The sequence below is a fragment of the Mercenaria mercenaria genome, chromosome 8 (assembly GCF_021730395.1).
Source record: "Mercenaria mercenaria strain notata chromosome 8, MADL_Memer_1, whole genome shotgun sequence".
Classification (NCBI taxonomy): domain Eukaryota; kingdom Metazoa; phylum Mollusca; class Bivalvia; order Venerida; family Veneridae; genus Mercenaria; species Mercenaria mercenaria.
The window spans coordinates 8003832-8022251 of NC_069368.1; the positions used below are offsets into that span (position 1 = coordinate 8003832).

Here is an 18420-nt window from a genome sequence, read left to right on the forward strand (position 1 = left end):
GACAGCTCTACTTGTTGTTTTCTTGAAATGCTCCATTGGTAAAACATGCATATATATATCACCCAAAGTGCATCATTCCAAATCATTTAACTGTACTGAAAATGACTTGCAATAGGTTTTCTTAACCATAGAGTCACATTCATTCATTATCCCATTAACAAGGTATTGGAATACACATAATTTGCAGTCAAACATTTAATGCATTTTCCAGGTGTGGAAATCCTCTAAGCAGTCATCCAAGTTTGACACAGGCTCGTCACCGCTCTCACCTCACCAAGTGCCTGGCTTACCTTGAGGAATATAACCTCATGACGGAACATGGGGACATAGTGCTTGCTTCAGAGGCCTTGAGATGTGCATTGAAAGAAACTGGGAAAATAACAGGGAGAATTTCATCAGAAGAAATTCTTGATGTTATATTCAGAGACTTCTGTCTTGGAAAATAAAAAACAATTAGGACAAAGTGCATGGGAAGGTCACTTGAGTTAATGATAGTGACTAAATCTGTGAATTATGTCAAAAAGTTCTCTACTGTGATAAACATGCAGTGAAAAATTGGATGCAAAGCGGGAGGAATTTTGCTGTTTTAATATCATTTCTATAAGATTTCAACTTCGATAATGTTGTTTCATAGGCATTTCTATTAGCTAAGTATAAAGATATTGTCCTGTACATAAGCAGTTTTCTTAGGAGTAGTCTCTCCTTACAATAAAGTATAATATAAAAGATATTGAAAATCAATTTTTTTCATTATTTTAAACTAGATTTTATTTATGTTGTTTTGAGTATATTTCAAAGCCTGAGAAACTAATTTGGGTGTGAAATCGAAAATAAGAAAATAATATTTGAATTTCATTTCAACAGTCATGTGATTTCCAGGGTGATGTATTTTTGACAGCAGTGTTGAATGTAGCACTAGGGGAGATAATTACTGCTGAGAGTTTGGTAGATGTTGCATTAAAAATAGTTACTCATCATCTGCCACCACATATGGCACAAGGATCATTACTCTTGTACCAATATTTCAGCAGTTATTTCCACTGATTACTTAGAAATTTCAGGATAAAGATAGGTGCACTTTCACTCTATCTCAGTTATTACTGAATGAATGTGATATCATCACTCACATAATATGGCATAATGGCCTCTCTGGTACCATTTTTCATGAAGTATGTCCTATTTTTGTCGAGCATGCTTGCGGTGAGCTCAATATAGTCGTCACTTTTGGCGGGTCGGTGTATGTGCATGCATCCATGCGTGCGTGTGTCCTTCTGATTTTGTCCGGACCATACCTTTGACATGCATGGACCAATCTTTATTAGCATGAATATTTACCTCAATGAGAATGAGTGTCATGTGCAAACCCCATGTTACTATCTCAAAGGTCAATGTCACAGCTGGTGGTCAGAGATCAGATTGAAACTTGTTCGAACTATAACTTTGACGTGCATGAACCAATCTTATTTTTATTTAGCATGAATGTTTACCTCAATGAGACGGAGTGTCATGCGCAAATCCCATGTTCCTATCTCAAGATCAAGGTCACAGTTGGAGGTCAAAGGTCAAATTGAAGTTTGTCTGGAGCATTTCTTCTTCATGCATGGTGGGATTTTGATATAACTTGGCATGAATGTTCACCATTATGAGACGGAGTGTCATGCGCAAGAACCAGGTCCCTAGGGCTAAGGTCAGAAGCTAAAGTAGCGGGCTCGAGATTCTGTTCGTGGGCATGCAGAATGTATTTCTTGTTTACTGAGAATTTTTGGCTTTGGTGGTGTCCTTCAACGTCCACACCTTTGTTTAAGTTTGCAATTGATGAATTTGCTTCAAACTTGAAATAAATATTCCTCTTCTTCATCATCACCATGTGGCTTGAGGGCCATAGCGCTTGCACTAATGTTTTATTAATTATCCCCCTTTTTCTTAGACTTTCAGCTTAAAGTTATGGTGCGGTTTCACTCTATCTCAGTTGTTACTAAATGGATTTAATTCAAGCTTTAAATAGTTGTTCCACATCATCTGAAACCCACATCATATGATACAAGGTTCATAACTCTGGCCCCAGTTTTCCATGAATTATGTCCCCTTTTAACTTAGAATTTTAGGTTGATTTAGATGCATTTTCATTATACCTCTGTTATTACAGAAGGGTTTTGATTTAAACTAAAAGCAATTGTTCAACATCATCAATCACCTACATCTGATTACACTAGGGTCATAAGTCTGGTTCATTTTGGGTCAAAATCTAGATTCCCAGTTAAAAATCTCAAACTTTATCTTAAAACTAGAAACATCACTTAAAACATTTTTAAAATTGAAACTTTTAAGTTAATTATTGTGATATTTACTTTAAAGAAATGAAGTCCATAAGAGTATATTCCCGTTGTTGAAATGCGTGAAACTGCAGCAGGTAATTGCTGATGTCATGTTAAAACCATTAATATAAATTCAGTCTCATGAAAAAATAACATAATATCAATTAACACTTTTAAACAATCTTATTTGGCATAACTGATTCTTCAGCACTGGACGATATAGATATGTACAGCTGTGCAATTTGTCTGCCAACATATTTTCATTCTGAATTTGAAATGTTTGGATTTAATTTAAGGAAATACACACTTTGTACAACTATAGATGGATAAAACTGCGAAGTCAAAAAATGCGCATAATTCTGTGAAACAACAAGTAGATCGCCTGAACCAGCACACTCTATTTTAGATCATTGCATTGACTATGTCTGAAAGGTTTGTGAAAGGACCTTATTATGATGCTACAAAACTTGTTTGATGAAGGTCCATCCAGCAGTTCATGATAAGAAGTTCTAACTGTATCTCTGGTGGCCTCTAAAGGGGCCAAGTCACAAACTTGAATAAAACTGGAAAGAGACCTTATAACAACGCTACAGACCAAGTGTGATGAAGATCTATTGAGCAGTTCCTGAGAAGAAAATAGAAAAAGTGGAAACTCCACAGGTCGCTCAACACAACAAAATCGAAACTGTTGCAGGCTCGATTTGATTGAGCCTGTTCATGGACGGTAGTGGAAACGCATGCTACCGTCCACGCCCTCTAGCCCGGGTTGAGCAGAACTCAACGTTTACTCATGCTAAAGTACAAAAAACAATTTAGAGACATCCGTAGATGTGTTCATACGGCGGTGCACATAGAACCTGCAATGCTTCACTAGTGTGTAATTCCATGAAAAGCGGCGTATGATCCCCAGTTAAAATAATGGGCAGAACTAAACAAATTGGAATTAAGAAAGGGGATCTGAGGTTATGGAGCCTGTATATTACAGGAACTACAAAAAGACAAATTTAAAAGGCAGACACCAAATCTAAGGGGTAAGATTACACAATACCCAAAGCTATGAAAGCGGGAGTATTGGAACCACTCGGGCCGAAATGTCCATGCTGAGAAACTAAACAGTACCAGTATCACGACATAAAAGTCGTGCTAAAAGATGTTATAGGTTTTTCTTTCTTTAAGTCTAGTGTCCCCATTTAACAAAACATGGGAAAGAACCTTATGATGATGCTACAGACCAGGTTTGATGAAGATCCATCCAGCGGTTCATGAGAAAAAAGTCGTTCAGAAGAATTTCTAATTTTACCTCCAGCAGCCCTTAAAAGAAGCCATGCCCTCATTTAAACACAGTTAGGAGAGGACATTATAATGATGTTACAGACAAAGTTTGATGAAGATCATCAAGCTGTTCATGAGAAGTTATTTAAAGGTTTTTTTCTATCGTCAGGGCGAAATGTTTTGGACATGGTAAAGTATGAATTACATGTGTGCTTCAATGAACATTTTAATATGATCAGGCAGTGCTTATATAATCACCAGTTGTGTGTACCTACTGTATTGATTTTTTCTGTATGGAAAAGAATGTTTCCCTCAAACATGTTCCAGTACCAAGGGAAGCTACTCTGTGGAAACTGATACATCCAGAAACTGGAGTTGTCGTTGTCATTGACAAAGGCATATCACAGTGTTTTAAGGTATGCATGTGTTTCAATTAAGTTTATTGTCAGTCCTTCTTTCGAACTAACTTATCATTCATGTTATGTAACTACTGGTAAGTTAAGACATTGTTTTGGTAATATAAAGTAGCATAACATTTTATTTCACAGGGTTAAAAAATAAATCACTGGGAAAAGTTAGTCTGTTTTGTATTAAAAAAATGTTTCAATGTACTATTTATTAGTATTTATTATTTAACATTTATTCCTCATGTATATTATAGAGGATATTTGAATTTTGTTTTGAGTGAATATGGAATATATCTTACTGAGAAGTGAGGAAATTTCAAATATTTTCAAGAGCGCGTAGCGTGTGTGAAAATGTGAACATTTTCTTTCTTCGAGGTGAGATATATTCAATATTCAGGAAAAACGAACAATTTTCTTTTTATTTTATGCTCAATTACGTTGAGATGTGCATTTTGCAACAATTTTTAATCTCAGCGCGTTAAACAGATGCGCGTAAACAGACTTGACATCAGACGTGTTGTGACATTAGAAAGACGCACACAACATGCATTTTATTTTATTTTTGCTGCATAACGTTATGAAATTCTCATTAAGTAAAATAGTTTGAATCGAGAAATATACTAATATAAAGAACAAAATGGGGCTACAATTTTCATCCTGTTTTAAGCAAATTATTTAAAATTCATACAAAATGTAATGAGGGGTGGAGCTATATCTCTCACAGTGTGAAAATATAGATTTCATATTTTCATGGTGTAAGTGATGAGATATAAAAAAAAATATTTAACTGATAGAATACAGTATTTCATTTGTTAGCATAAAATAAAATGCAGAATTACAGTGATTAAGGATAATTATAAACATTATTATTATTACATAGTATAATAATTATTTTAGTTTGTCTTAATATTTATTTAGTTTTCTACTTTTGCTTTTAGAATTTATTTCAATATGCACAAATTTAGTTTCAGATATTATCTGATTATTTTGGGGCCTCGTTTAGAAATTATTTTACTACATTATGTACACATTTTTTATTAAACAAATATTTTATAATTTCAGGGCCCCGTTTAGAATTTATTTGTAAATTTTGTTTGAAACATTTTTGGCTCATTGCAGGGCCTCATAGTTTTACTGGTGAAGATTGTGTTGAATTTTAAGTATACAGAGGCCCCGCTGTGGTCTCAGCTTTACTTACAGCCTTGCAAAAAATTCCAGGCTGCCGGTAGGCAGAACCTGGCGAATTCACCAAAAGGTGTAGATCTACTTATTTTGTATTTACCCAGTATTACATATATATTTTCAGTCTCTGTTTACTTAGAAAAAGGAAAAGTGATGTCAAAGATTTTTTCCATGTTTATGTATAAGACTTCCAGTTTTATATGTTAATCTTTGACTCATGTATCCATCTTGTTACAAAAAATCATGTTTACTTATTTTCACAGAGCTTCTATGAATAGAAAGATGGACCTGACAGAGGTCGCGGTTTTAGGAGATCTTATACATGCTGATTCTGGGGCTCAGCGAAGACAAGCACTCCGACAGATGGAGGGGGGACCTCGGCAAACTTTATAGCAAGTAGAGTACATATAAAGGTACCGCTTTTCTTCATTATCCAATCTTTCGGCTCACTTTAGCACTAAGTGCTTGTTGGGACTTTTGAGGAATGTTGGATGGCTGTCCTCTGTTCATCCAAAATTTTGTTAAAAAACATGTACTTCTGAAACATCTAGCCAGTTTCAAGCAAAGTTCACAGGAACACCCTTACAGATTCCTTCAGATGTAGGTAATCGGTGTAGAATTTTGTTCACCGTAGCTAGTTTTCCCTGTATGGCTATCGGTGCCATTTTTGGAAAACAAAGGTAAATAAAAAGCATCCAGCATGAAAAGTTTTGATTTGCCAACTGTTAGTATGGATAAACTATCTTAAACAGAGATTAATCTGTAGGTTTTTTCTATACAAGAATATTTGGTCTTGCAAGTTGAACTAACATATTTCAGTACATGTGTACTTAATTTCAGTGTGCCGCAGACCTTGAAGCATTTATTGACTTCAGTGAGGATCAGAATATAGAGGACCATGTTCTACAGCAAGGTAAGTTTTGGAACAAAAGTAGAAATTAGAAAACATACTGTTAAATCATTTGTTAGGGACTAATTTTCATGTATTTCGTGTTTGTGTCTTTCCACAGAAATAACTCCCCACAAAAGATAATTTCTGTTCTTTTTATTCCTTAAAATGTAGAATCCATAAATCTATATCCACTCAAAATAACTATTTTGGTAAAAGCCACAAACTTTTATGCCGACAAAATTAATTTCTTTATCAGTATTTTCTTTAAGCACCAGCTGTTGGGTTACTTTATTGCATTACCACCCCATACAGAAAATAAGTAAGAGATATGTCATTCTCGATTCAAAAATTAAATCTGATTTATTCTTTGAACTTTGTCAGAATATTGTATGATTGCAGTTCAAATATATAAATAGTATCACCATAGCGAGCACTTCATTAATTATTGTCAGTCCCCTAGACATACTGATGATTTTGGGCAGATGGAGGAGGGGGTCGAGAAATTATCATGTATAACAGTTAAACAATGATGAATTTAGTGGTTCAAGAGAATTTCATAGTGGGGTTCAAACCTCCAACCTCTGTTCTGTAACAGTTTATGACCAAAACAGCAGCGTTAAAACTTGGTACATTTATTTCTTTTTACCTTGATGTAGTAAAAGACAGGATACATTTGCTACAAGATGAAATAGAGAATCACCTCAGTGACAAGAGACAAGGCGAGAGGTTGAGACAGGGTGTTCATGTTGTCATTATTGGAGAACCTAATGTTGGCAAGAGCAGTTTACTTAATGCTATATGTGAGTATTAAATTTTATACATTGTATTCATTTTTTAGCTTCTTAGCACAATATTCAAAGAATAGGCAGAAGTATTACACTTATCGCTTTGTCAGTGTCTGCATCCTCATTTGGTAAAGTTTTTGTATGTAAACTGGTATCTCAGTAACCACTAGTGGAAATGGATTGAAACTTTATACACCTATTCACTGTTACGTACTGATTTGCATGGGGCAGGTCCCATAACTCTGCCTATTTAGCTTAACTATTCAAAGAAAAGGTAGAGCTATTGGACTCACCCGTGCATTTGTGTCCATATCGGCATTCCGAATTGGTTAAGTTTTTGTGTGTAAGCTGGTATCTCAGGAACCAGTTATGGCAATAGATTGAAACTTCGCACACTTATTCACAGTGATAAACTGACTTACATTGCAAAGGTTCGATAACTAGACCTTGCATTTTTAAAAAATATATGCCCCCTTTCCAACTTATAAATTTTTGGTTAAATGGATTGAAAAAGTGGAAAACCACAGGTCGCCCATCAAAGGCACATGAAAAAGTCTTTTGGACAGAAATATTGATATTATGAATTGATATGTTATGTGTCTAACATTAAGTAGAGTGAACACCCCTTTTTTGGTGAGCACCACTGGGGTAGCAGTAATGTTCTTATTGTAGGGAGTTTGTTGAATTTTGTACAGAAATACAGTTTATCAAATTTGACTTTATAGGCAGGAGACTAGACTATCAGCTTGTTTTTCTAATTGTTTATAGGTAAGAGACCTGCAGCCACAGTAACTGATGTGGCAGGTACCACTAGAGATGTGGTAGAAACTCATGTAAATATTGGAGGTTATCCTGTGTTACTGAGTGACACTGCAGGACTGAGGGAAACACAAGATGTTGTGGAGAAAGAGGGAGTAAACAAGGCTATGAAAAGGTTGAAGCATGTTTTTATTTTGTTGTGCCCCCATGAGTGATGGGGGCTAGTATAAATTGATGAAACCTTGCATGAGTCTTTATCATGATATGAACTTGCGCACCTCCTATTTTTCGTCTGGCTCCGCCCTCTATTTTCAGAGTTATGGCCCCTGAAATAGTCAAAAATGCACATTTTTACCTTGTGACACGCCTAGCTCAAAAAGTATTTGATATAGATTCATGAAACCTTGCATGAGTCTTAATCATGATATGAACTTGCGCACCTCCTATTTTTCATCTGGCTCCGCCCCCTATTTTCAGAATTATGGCCCCTGAAATAGTAAAAAATGCACATATTTACCTTGTGACACGCCTAGCTCAAAAAGTATTTGATATAGATTCATGAAACCTTGCATGAGTCTTAATCATGATATGAACTTGCGCACCTCCTATTTTTCATCTGACCCCGTCCCCTATTTTCAGAGTTATGGCCCCTGAAATAGTCAAAAATGCACATTTTTACCTTGTGACATGCCTAGCTCAAAAGGTATTTGATATAAATTGATGAAACCTTGCATCAGTCTTAATCATGATATGAACTTGCGCACCTCCTATTTTTCATTTGGGTCCGCCCCCTATTTTTAGAGTTATGGCCCCTGAAATAGTCAAATGCAGCATAAATGTGCAATATGAATAAAATAAACAGAACAGATGAAGACCAATTTACGATTTCAAATTAAATATCATATAGAAGATGAATTTCATTCATCATTTCCAGATTTAGTGTAAAACTGTTTGTTTTGTTTTTTAATTCTGTTTTTTTTTTTGTTTACATTTCGCCAAACACGTGCACACTGCCGTGACCTCTAGACCGGATGTTCATTAGGGAAGGTCAAGCAAGTTTTTTTTTGTAACGTTGACGAAAGCACAAAAAATGTTGATAATCTCAGCAATATGGAATATTGAGATAAGGTGACTGGTGCACGATGGAAGATAACTTATCGCTTGTTCAATATACTAGGTACCCATTCACCGAACTGCGCGTTTAAGTTGAGAAATGTACGATTGAAACTGGTTAGTATATTTCCCCGTTCATGACCATGGTTCTTATAGAATACATAGGGGTAGGGTATAACATGTACAGAGGCATTTTCTTTCTGATCTGGCGCCAGTGAGCGTATCTATACAATACTTACAGCTAACAAAAGGCAATGTCACAAAAACAATTTATCCACATCTTTTCCAACAATTAATTAAATAAACTTTGATGTTTTTCATATAATATACATTAAATATTCCAAGCCGATATTTAACGCGTTTTTAATTAACTTCATTGTCCATGTGTATTGAAAAAGGGAGCGAATTAATAGCCTATATGGCATGCAATCCGCTGCATTAATATATAAAATGATGTCAAATTTTTTAGAATTTAAATTGCATGCGTATTATATAATATTTTCAAGCCAAACATCAGCCATTGTTGGTTCACAACTGAATGCATATGCTAATTACTAAAATTGCACGTGCTGAAATTAAGAAATCTAATAAGATATTTAGAATATAATCACTGCAAACAAAAGGTGTTCATAATTTAATGAAAATATGAAAAAACAAGTTTCTAATAATATTACCTTTTGAAATATGACACAAGAAAGTTTTTTGAGTTTCCGAGATTACCAGCTTCAGAAGCCGTTTCAATGGTTACGGCACACCGCTATATTTCTACGACCGATCATAAAAGTCAGTTCTTATTTTACTTAATTGTTTTATCATAGTAAAAAAAAATTGTATGATGGGTAAATTAAGTGTGGTAGATATTTTGAAAGATTCCGCGTATATAATACTTTTCAGACATTGGATACATTTCAAATCTTAGTTACTGTTAAATTTACAGGACATGCTCTAAATGACGCCCATACTTGGCAGTTACGACGTCAAGTCTATGTTTTTACTGCGGTGCAGGTGTCCCTACTTATTGCACGGATTTCTCTCTTGATTGCGACCTTAAGTTCATCAGTTGTTCTTGGTGAAGGTTTATAGACCCTGTCTTTCCATAAGAAGAAATCTAACGGGCTCAGGTCGGGAGAGTGGGGTGGTCAATCATAATCGGTCTTGAATGAAATAAAGTTCCGCCCAAAGGTTTTTTTGTAACCACTCAATCACATCACAGTAGTATTAAATATAGCGTTTTTGGCATTTTAACCCCCCCCCCTGACCCCTTGTCCCTATTCTAAAAAATCCAATGCTGGACACTTTAAAACCCACAAGGTTTTATCAAAGATACAAGCTAAAAATCTTTTAAATCTTTAGTTAAACCGAATGAAAACCTTTGGTTTAACCAAAAAAGATTTAGTCTTTGGTCCGAACTGACCAATGCCGAACAATTTAAAATCCACAGGTTTCAAACCCAGTAAAAACCAACTAAAAAGTTTTAAATACATATGATATAGATGAGTTTACAGAATAAAATATATTGTTTGAAAGAAAGAAGATTTACTGATAATATAAATCCTCATTATGTTATAACAAAAAACGGGAGAAAAATGATAAAGGCTACTTGTTCATCTTGTGGAAAAATAAAATCAAAGTTTGTTAAAAGTACAGGGGGTAATTTAGATATTCACAAAGCAATGTTACCTTTATTACCTAAGAAAGGTTTAACACTTCCAGGATATAATTATTGTGGACCAGGAAATCCCCTAGATAATGGACCCCCTGTCAATGAACTGGATGCAGTATGTATGGACCATGACTTTTGCTATGACAGTGGTGTAAAAAAGGGTACATGTGATAAGCAAATGCTTTCCAATTTAAATAAAACTAAATCAAAAACATTTGGAGAAAAGATTGCAAAACATTTAGTTGTAAAACCAGCTATCAAAACGAAATACACACTTGGTTTCGGACAAAAATCAAAAAACGGGAAAAGGGGGTAGAGTATACCCCCGGAATCACATGGAGTGATGAATTAGCAGAAGAATTACACAAACCAATTAAAAGAAAATTTATGAAACGAAGAGTGATTGTTAATGATATTGATGATACTTGGTCAGCTGATTTAGTTGACATGCAAGCTTTTTTAAAATATAATAAAGGAGTAAAGTACTTGTTAACCGTTATTGATATATTTAGTAAATATGCTTGGGTTATTCCATTAAAGAATAAAACTGGAGAATCTGTTACTGAAGCATTTGAAAAAATAATTTTAGAAGGACAATTACCAGTAAATTTATGGGTAGATGAAGGAAAAGAATTTTATAATAAAAAGTTTGAATCATTTTTGAATAAAAATAAGATTAATATGTACCATACATTTAATGAAGGAAAGGCTGTAGTAATAGAAAGATTTAATAGAAGTTTAAAAAAGAATAATGTGGAAATATTTTACAGCAAATAATACTTATACTTATTTAGATAATTTGCAGGATATGGTTGATAAATATAACAAAACAAAACATTCTAGTATAAAAATGACACCAACCGAAGCTAGTAAAAACTTAAATAAAGGTACTGTTTACTTTAATTTATATGGTGATTTAAAAATACCAAAAAGTAAAACAAAATTTAAAATTGGTGATCGAGTTCGCTTAAGTAAACTTAAAAGACATTTTGAAAAAGGATATACACCAAACTGGACAGAGGAAAATATTTATAATTTATAAAATAATAATACAAATCCCAGAACATACACTATTAAAGATTTAAATATGAAATAATTCAAGGTTCATTTTATGAACAAGAACTTTTACCTACTACACAAGAAGTTTTTAGAATAGAAAAGTTATTAGACGAGACTATAAGAAAAAACAAGCTTTAGTAAAATGGAAAGGTTATAGTGAAAAATTTAATAGTTGGGTACCATTTAGTGAATTGAAAGAAATTTAATTTAAAATATATATTATATAAATGGTCCATAAAAATTTAATTTCTAATAATGGAATAGAAACATTAGATCAGTTAATCAATCACTTAAATAAACTAGCTGCTGCTTACAGAAAAAGTTATAAATTTTGCGGGAGAGTAAGTACCGGATTATATATTACAGCAGGTGTCTTTGGTTGTTCAGCTGCATTAGCACTTGTTCCAGCTATTCCTATATTTGTAGCAGTTGCTGGCGCTGTTCCATCAGTAATTACCATATTTACTAACAGACTAAAACTTGACGACAAGAAATTTATTTTAAAAGCACATCATCACAAAATAAAACAACTTATAACAAAAGCACGGATTGCAGCTTTAGCTGTTCATGACCCTAATGATCCTGGAAAAGTAAATAAAGAAGAAGAGAAACAAGTTATTCAGGATATTTTTACAATACTATTAGAAATGCAGAAAGAAAAAAAATATTCAATGCCTTTTGAAACGTATATGAAGGAATTTAAACTTAACGGATATAAAAGTAAAAAAGAAGAAGAGTTATATTAAATTTTACGTGTGTTTTTAAAGATTTTTTTCTATAAGTATATTATATATAGATGGTTAATAGAAAGGTAGATAGAATGATTATGTCAAAATTATCTAGCACTTTAGGAGAAATAATGAATCCAGATAAAAATTCATATAAGAAAGTTCTTAAAAGAAGAAATGTTATTAAATCAAAACTTGATCAAATAGTTAGCGATGAATATAAAAATCATGTCATTGATAAATTACAAAATGTTATAGATCCTTATCTTTTAAAAAATAATTTATTTGAATGGGACTGTGGTTGTCTATTAACTGAAGAAGAAAATGCTGTACCCTCGAGTACTAAAACCTCTAGTTTTAAAAAGTTATGTGATTGTCCCAGACCAAATAATTATCGAAACAATCCTAAAAAAGTAATTGTAACCGACTGTGATACTAATGAAGAAAAAACATATAAAAGCACTTACAAAGCATCTAAAGAATTTGGTATTAATGCTGGGTTAATGAAAATGTGTTGTGAAGGGACAAACCGAGTAAAATGTGGAATATCAAAAGTTAATGGAAAAAGATATAAGTTTAAATATTTTAATTCTTCTTAAAGATAATTTAAAACTTTATTTATTTTATTATTTTTTTAATTATTTTTTTAATTATTTTTTTAATCCTTTTTTGCTTGAAGATTTTTTTTTCTAAATATAATATATAGATGGAAATCGAGAGATCCACAAAACAATATTATAAGAAATTTGAAATTAAAATACATATAGACAAGATCCAAAGAATCAATTATATTTAACTATAAACGACTCTTATGAAATACTTAAATCTGAACTTAAAACTTTAAAAGGTATAAAAATAAACGTTGTTTTAAAAATAACTTTTGCAAAAATGGATAAAACTGATACAATATATAAATCAGCTTATTTTCAATCAAAGGCTTTAGAAATTATTAACACAAACGAAATAAAAAAACTTTACATCAAGCTTTTGATGAAATAATAAATAGAATTGGTAATTGGATTTCTGAAGGAAGTGGCTGGAGAATAGAGTCAGTTGATGCTCATTATATAAACAGATATAAGTATAGCCCATTGGCTGCTTCAGGTTATTTAGAATTACCAAAACCATTACAACATCCAATGAAAGGATTAATAAATATAAAGAATGATGATAACGAATGTTTTAGATGGTGTCATTTAGCTTACAAATTTCCTGTTGAAAAAAATCCTCAAAATATTTCAAAATATAAAAAACATATAAACGATCTTGATTATACTGGAATTAAATTTCCTGTTACATTAAATCAAATACCTAAAATAGAAGTTTTAAATGAAATATCATTTAATATATTTGGTTATGAAGAAAATAGTATTTATCCATTGTACATATCAAAATATCAATACGAAGAACACTGTGACATGTTGCTAATTACTAATGATAAAATAAATGATGATGACTGTAAACCCTCAAGAACTGTAGTCCAACATTATGTTTGGATAAAAGACTTTAATAGATTAATGTTTCAAAAAACAAAATATCAACATAAAAACACTTTTGTAAAAGTTGTTTACAACATTTTACTCAAGAAAGAATATTAAATGAACATATTCCAAATTGTTTAGCTATTAATGGTATCCAAGGTGTTAAAATGCCAAAAGAGGGAAGTAAAGTTCAATTTAAAAATTATCATAAAGGTTTAGCAGAACCTTTTGTAATTTATGCTGATTTTGAATCAATAACTAAAAAAGTTTTAACTGCTTTACCATCAACTGAATCTTCATTTACTGAACCATATCAAAATCATATAGATTGTGGTTACGGCTATAAAGTTGTTTGTTGTTATGACGATAAATATACTAAACCAACCCAGATTTATAGAGGTCCTAATGCAGTTTATAAGTTTATTGAAAAAATGCTTGAGGAAGAGGAATATTGTAAAGAAATATTTAAAGAGCACTTTAACAAAGAACTAAGAATGTCTAAAAAAGATGAAAGTGAATTTAAAAAACAAAAGTTTTGTCATATTTGTGAAAAAGAATATATAAAAGATTCAATCAAAGTACGTGATCACTGTCATATAACAGGAAAATTCAGAGGAAGTGCTCACTCAGAATGTAATATTAATTTTAAACTAACACATAAAATTCCTGTTATTTTTCATAATTTAAGAGGTTATGACGGTCATTTTATTATGCAACAAATAGGAAAATTTAAAAAAGAAATTAATGTTATTCCTAACAATATGGAAAGATATATGGCATTTATGATTTCTGACTTGGTCTTTATTGATTCATTCCAATTTATGTCTCAATCATTGGATAACTTAGTAAAAAATATTCCAGAATTTAAATATTTATCTCAAGAATTTAATTGTGAAAGCATTAATTTATTAAAAACAAAAGGTGTTTATCCATATGATTACATGGATTCATTTAAAAAATTCAAAGAAACAGAATTACCTTCTAAAGAAGAGTTTTATTCAATTTTAAATGAAACACACATATCTGACAACGAATATGAACATGCTAAAAATGTTTGGAATAAATTTAAAATAAAAACAATGGGAGAATATCATGATTTATATTTAAAAACTGACGTATTACTTTTAGCTGATGTATTTGAAAATTTTAGAAAAATATGTTTAGAGTACTACAAATTAGATCCTTGTCATTATTTTAGTAGCCCTGGTTTAGCTTGGGATGCAATGTTAAAAATGACTGGAATTAAGTTAGATTTAATAACTGATATTGATATGTATCTTTTTATTGAAAAGGGACTGAGAGGAGGAATAAGTTATATTTCAAACAGATACAGTAAAGCAAACAATAAATATATGAAAGATTATGATTCAAAAGAAGAAAGCAAATACATTATGTACCTTGACGCCAATAACCTTTACGGTTGGGCTATGTGTCAACCTTTACCCTCTGGAAACTTTAAATTTATATCCGAAAAACAATTTAAGAAATTAATTGCAAAAGGTAAAACTAACTTTATAATTGAATGTGATCTTGAATATCCAAAAGAATTACATACTGTACATAATGATTATCCTTTAGCTCCTGAAAAAATTAAAATACCAGATCAATGGCTTTCTGATTATAGTAAAAATATTAAAATAGAATTTGAAATAGGAAAAAGTAATGTAAAGAAGTTAGTTCCAACTTTATTGAAAAAACAAAATTATGTAGTTCATTTTAAAAATCTTGAACTATATACACAATTAGGGTTAAAAGTAACAAAAATACATAAAATATTAACTTTTGATTCATCTCCTTGGTTAAAAAAGTATATTGATTTTAATACTCAAAAAAGATCTAAAGCAAAAAATTCATTTGAAAAGGACTTTTTTAAGTTAATGAACAATTCTGTATTCGGTAAGACGATGGAGAATTTACGCAAGAGGGTTAATATTAAATTAACACATGATGAAAATATTTTATTAAAATATATAGCCAAACCTTCATTTGTTAGTTCAACGATGTTTAACAAGAATTTGTTTGGTATTCATAGAATAAAAGAAAGTTTGTTATTAAACAGACCTTGTTATGTTGGAATGTGCATTCTAGATTTATCAAAATATTTAATGTATGATTTTCATTATAATTACATTAAGGAAAAGTACGAGGGTAATTGTAAATTACTATTCACTGACACTGATTCATTATGTTATGAAATAAAAACCAAAGATGCATATGAGGATTTTTATAAGGACAAAGATTTATTTGATAATAGTGATTATGATAGTAATTCAAAATTTTATTTTGATAGTAATAAAAAAGTAATTGGAAAATTTAAAGATGAAGCTGCCGGCATTCCCATTGTTGAATTTGTCGGATTAAGAAGTAAAATGTATTCTTATTTATTAGAAAATGAAGTTAACATTAAAAAATGTAAAGGAATTAAAAAACTTGTTGTTAAGAAAACAATAGTTCATAAAAATTACAAAGATACTTTGTTTCATTCAACCCAAAGTAATCACACCTTTAAAGTTATTCGTTCTAATAAACACAATCTTTCCAGTTATGTTATAAATAAAACATCTTTATCATGTTATGACGATAAAAGATATATTCTTGATAATGGTATTGATACATTAGCTTATTCTTAAATTAAAACTTAAATTAACTCTTAAATTAAAACTTAAATTATAGAACCATAAATTGTTAACTGAATATTCATAACGTTTAAAGAATTAATATAAATAGCATCATCCATTTTAAATTCATTTGCATAATTAATAGAAATAGATTCATTTTTTCTGTTATTTTTTACATGATAACTTTGAAGAATTACACTTTCTTTACTTTTTATTTGTAATTTAGCTTCTCCTTTATCTAATTTAATTGCATCAACAAGAATAATTAAGATGCAATTTTGTTTGATTGCCACAATATTACCACCCTGAACCAAACCAGGACTAGCATTTACAGTTTTCCATTGAAATAATCCACCATCAGTATCTTGGGTATAACTTGTTAAAAACAATGGAGGTTTTCTTATTAATTGTCTTTCTATTTTATTTACTTTTTCATTTATATTATTGAATATTCCCATTATATTAATTATTCCAGTTAAATAAATGTCCTTTTTAGTTAAAATAATTTATAATAGTTTGTTCATTTACTCTTTGATTATGAATTTTTAGTATTTTATACAATAAATCATACAACGGTACTTTATCTTGTAACATTTTAATGAAAAATAAACAATAATATCCGCAGAGTGTACTTGTTTTGTCTTGATATTGAACATTGTTGTATTTTACATTTGGTATATACTTAATTACTTCTTTTGGTGGAGGAAGTCCAAATGGATCGAAATACATATTATTTAAGTAACAAACCCAATGTGTTCCAGGACCAACAGAGTCGTCCAAATTTATAATTCCACATTCAACCTTTTCTTTTAATTTTAGTAAATTATTTCTACTAAATACACCCCTAAAGTTTTTAATTTTTAATTGTTTTACCCATTGTTCAATTTTAAAGTTAGATATTGGTTTGTTTATAAATTTTATTTTTTTTTTACTATAGGAATTCGTCTGTAAGGTCTTCGTTGAGAATCAATCTGTAATCCTTTCCCACTTAACAAAGATGTAATCAAAGGTATTCCTAGACTAGCAGCCAACATACCTAAAAACCCACCGTCTTGTTTTTGTTTTTGTGTTAATCTAATCACTCCAGATCCTACTAGTTGCTTTCTTTGATTAGGTGTAAGATATGGTGATATCATATTTCTCTTATCATTAGCTACTGAAATCATACCATTTCCAAGTATTTTACTAACACCAGTACTGGCTAGCCCAGACAAAGCACCAATGCCTAGAGGGGCTAATATTTTTGGAGCTATTTTTGCTGCCATTGGAAGAATTGTTTTTCCTAACAAACCAGCCAAAGCTCCTAAAAATCCACCATTTTGACCTTGACTGGACATTTGGCTTTTTGAAATTGTAATTTCTAATCCCTTATTATTTGCAACAGCTTTTTTAATTTGATTAATTTGTGTTTTTGTTAAAAGTAAAGGGAAGTTTCCATGTAATTGTTCATGTTTTAATCTAAAAGTATGTGGAATTTTGTTGTTGTAGGCTCGGGCTAAATTTTTCTTTTGTCCATCTGTAAGGTTAATTTTATATTCAATATAATTTGATGACATTATATACTTTATATTTATTTTAATTTATATTTATTTTATTTAAACAATGACAAGTTCATTTCCAATAGTATTTATTTCAACTGTTTCCTCATACAATACAATTGCGTAAATACGATATCTTGCAGTGGGAAGTGTAGTTAACTTAATTGTTAATGTAATCTGCTTAGGATCTTCTGTTATTACTTCCTTTTTATATTCCAAGTTAAAATGAATAAATCCAAACAAACTTCGAAAATTAAATCTATTTAGCAGACTTCCAGTAGTTTTGTTATTTTGTTTATAATAATAATTAATTACATCATCATATATTCTTGATATACTTGTATGTTTTGTTTCTGGATAAAAAACACCATTACCAACTTCAAGACGACAGGAGCTCAAAACAGAATTATAATCATCATCTGCTGCATTAAGTTTAAATGTATCTAATAAATGTGGATTCATTTCTTGATTATTACTTTTGTCAGGTCGTTGTAAATAAACAAATACATGTTGTGGTTTTATTACACCAGCTGTTATTCTAAAAGTTGTATTAATCTGTTGTGTATCAGTTGATTGCGTCATCATTTCCCTAAGGTATGACCATCTTG

The 18420-nt window shown here is 31.1% G+C and overlaps 2 protein-coding genes across 2 annotated transcripts in view; both read left to right on the forward strand.

Moving 5' to 3' along the window:
- LOC123523109 (tRNA modification GTPase GTPBP3, mitochondrial-like) overlaps nt 1–728 on the forward strand; it is a 39591-nt gene extending 38863 nt beyond the window's left edge. Inside the window, exon 13 of the mRNA XM_053550325.1 lies at nt 212–728. Coding sequence (XP_053406300.1) covers nt 212–446 — 235 coding nt within the window. The 3' untranslated portion in view covers nt 447–728. The remainder of the gene's footprint in view (nt 1–211) is intronic.
- Nucleotides 729–2391: 1663 nt separating this feature from the next.
- On the forward strand, nt 2392–8080 carry LOC123565523 (tRNA modification GTPase GTPBP3, mitochondrial-like). Its single transcript, XM_045359390.2, is given in 7 exon segments — nt 2392–2410; nt 5114–5249; nt 5440–5556; nt 5728–5776; nt 6017–6089; nt 6725–6868; nt 7622–8080. Coding segments are annotated over 7 exon segments (744 nt in total). The 3' UTR covers nt 7828–8080.
- The last annotated feature ends 10340 nt before the right edge of the window (nt 8081–18420 follow it).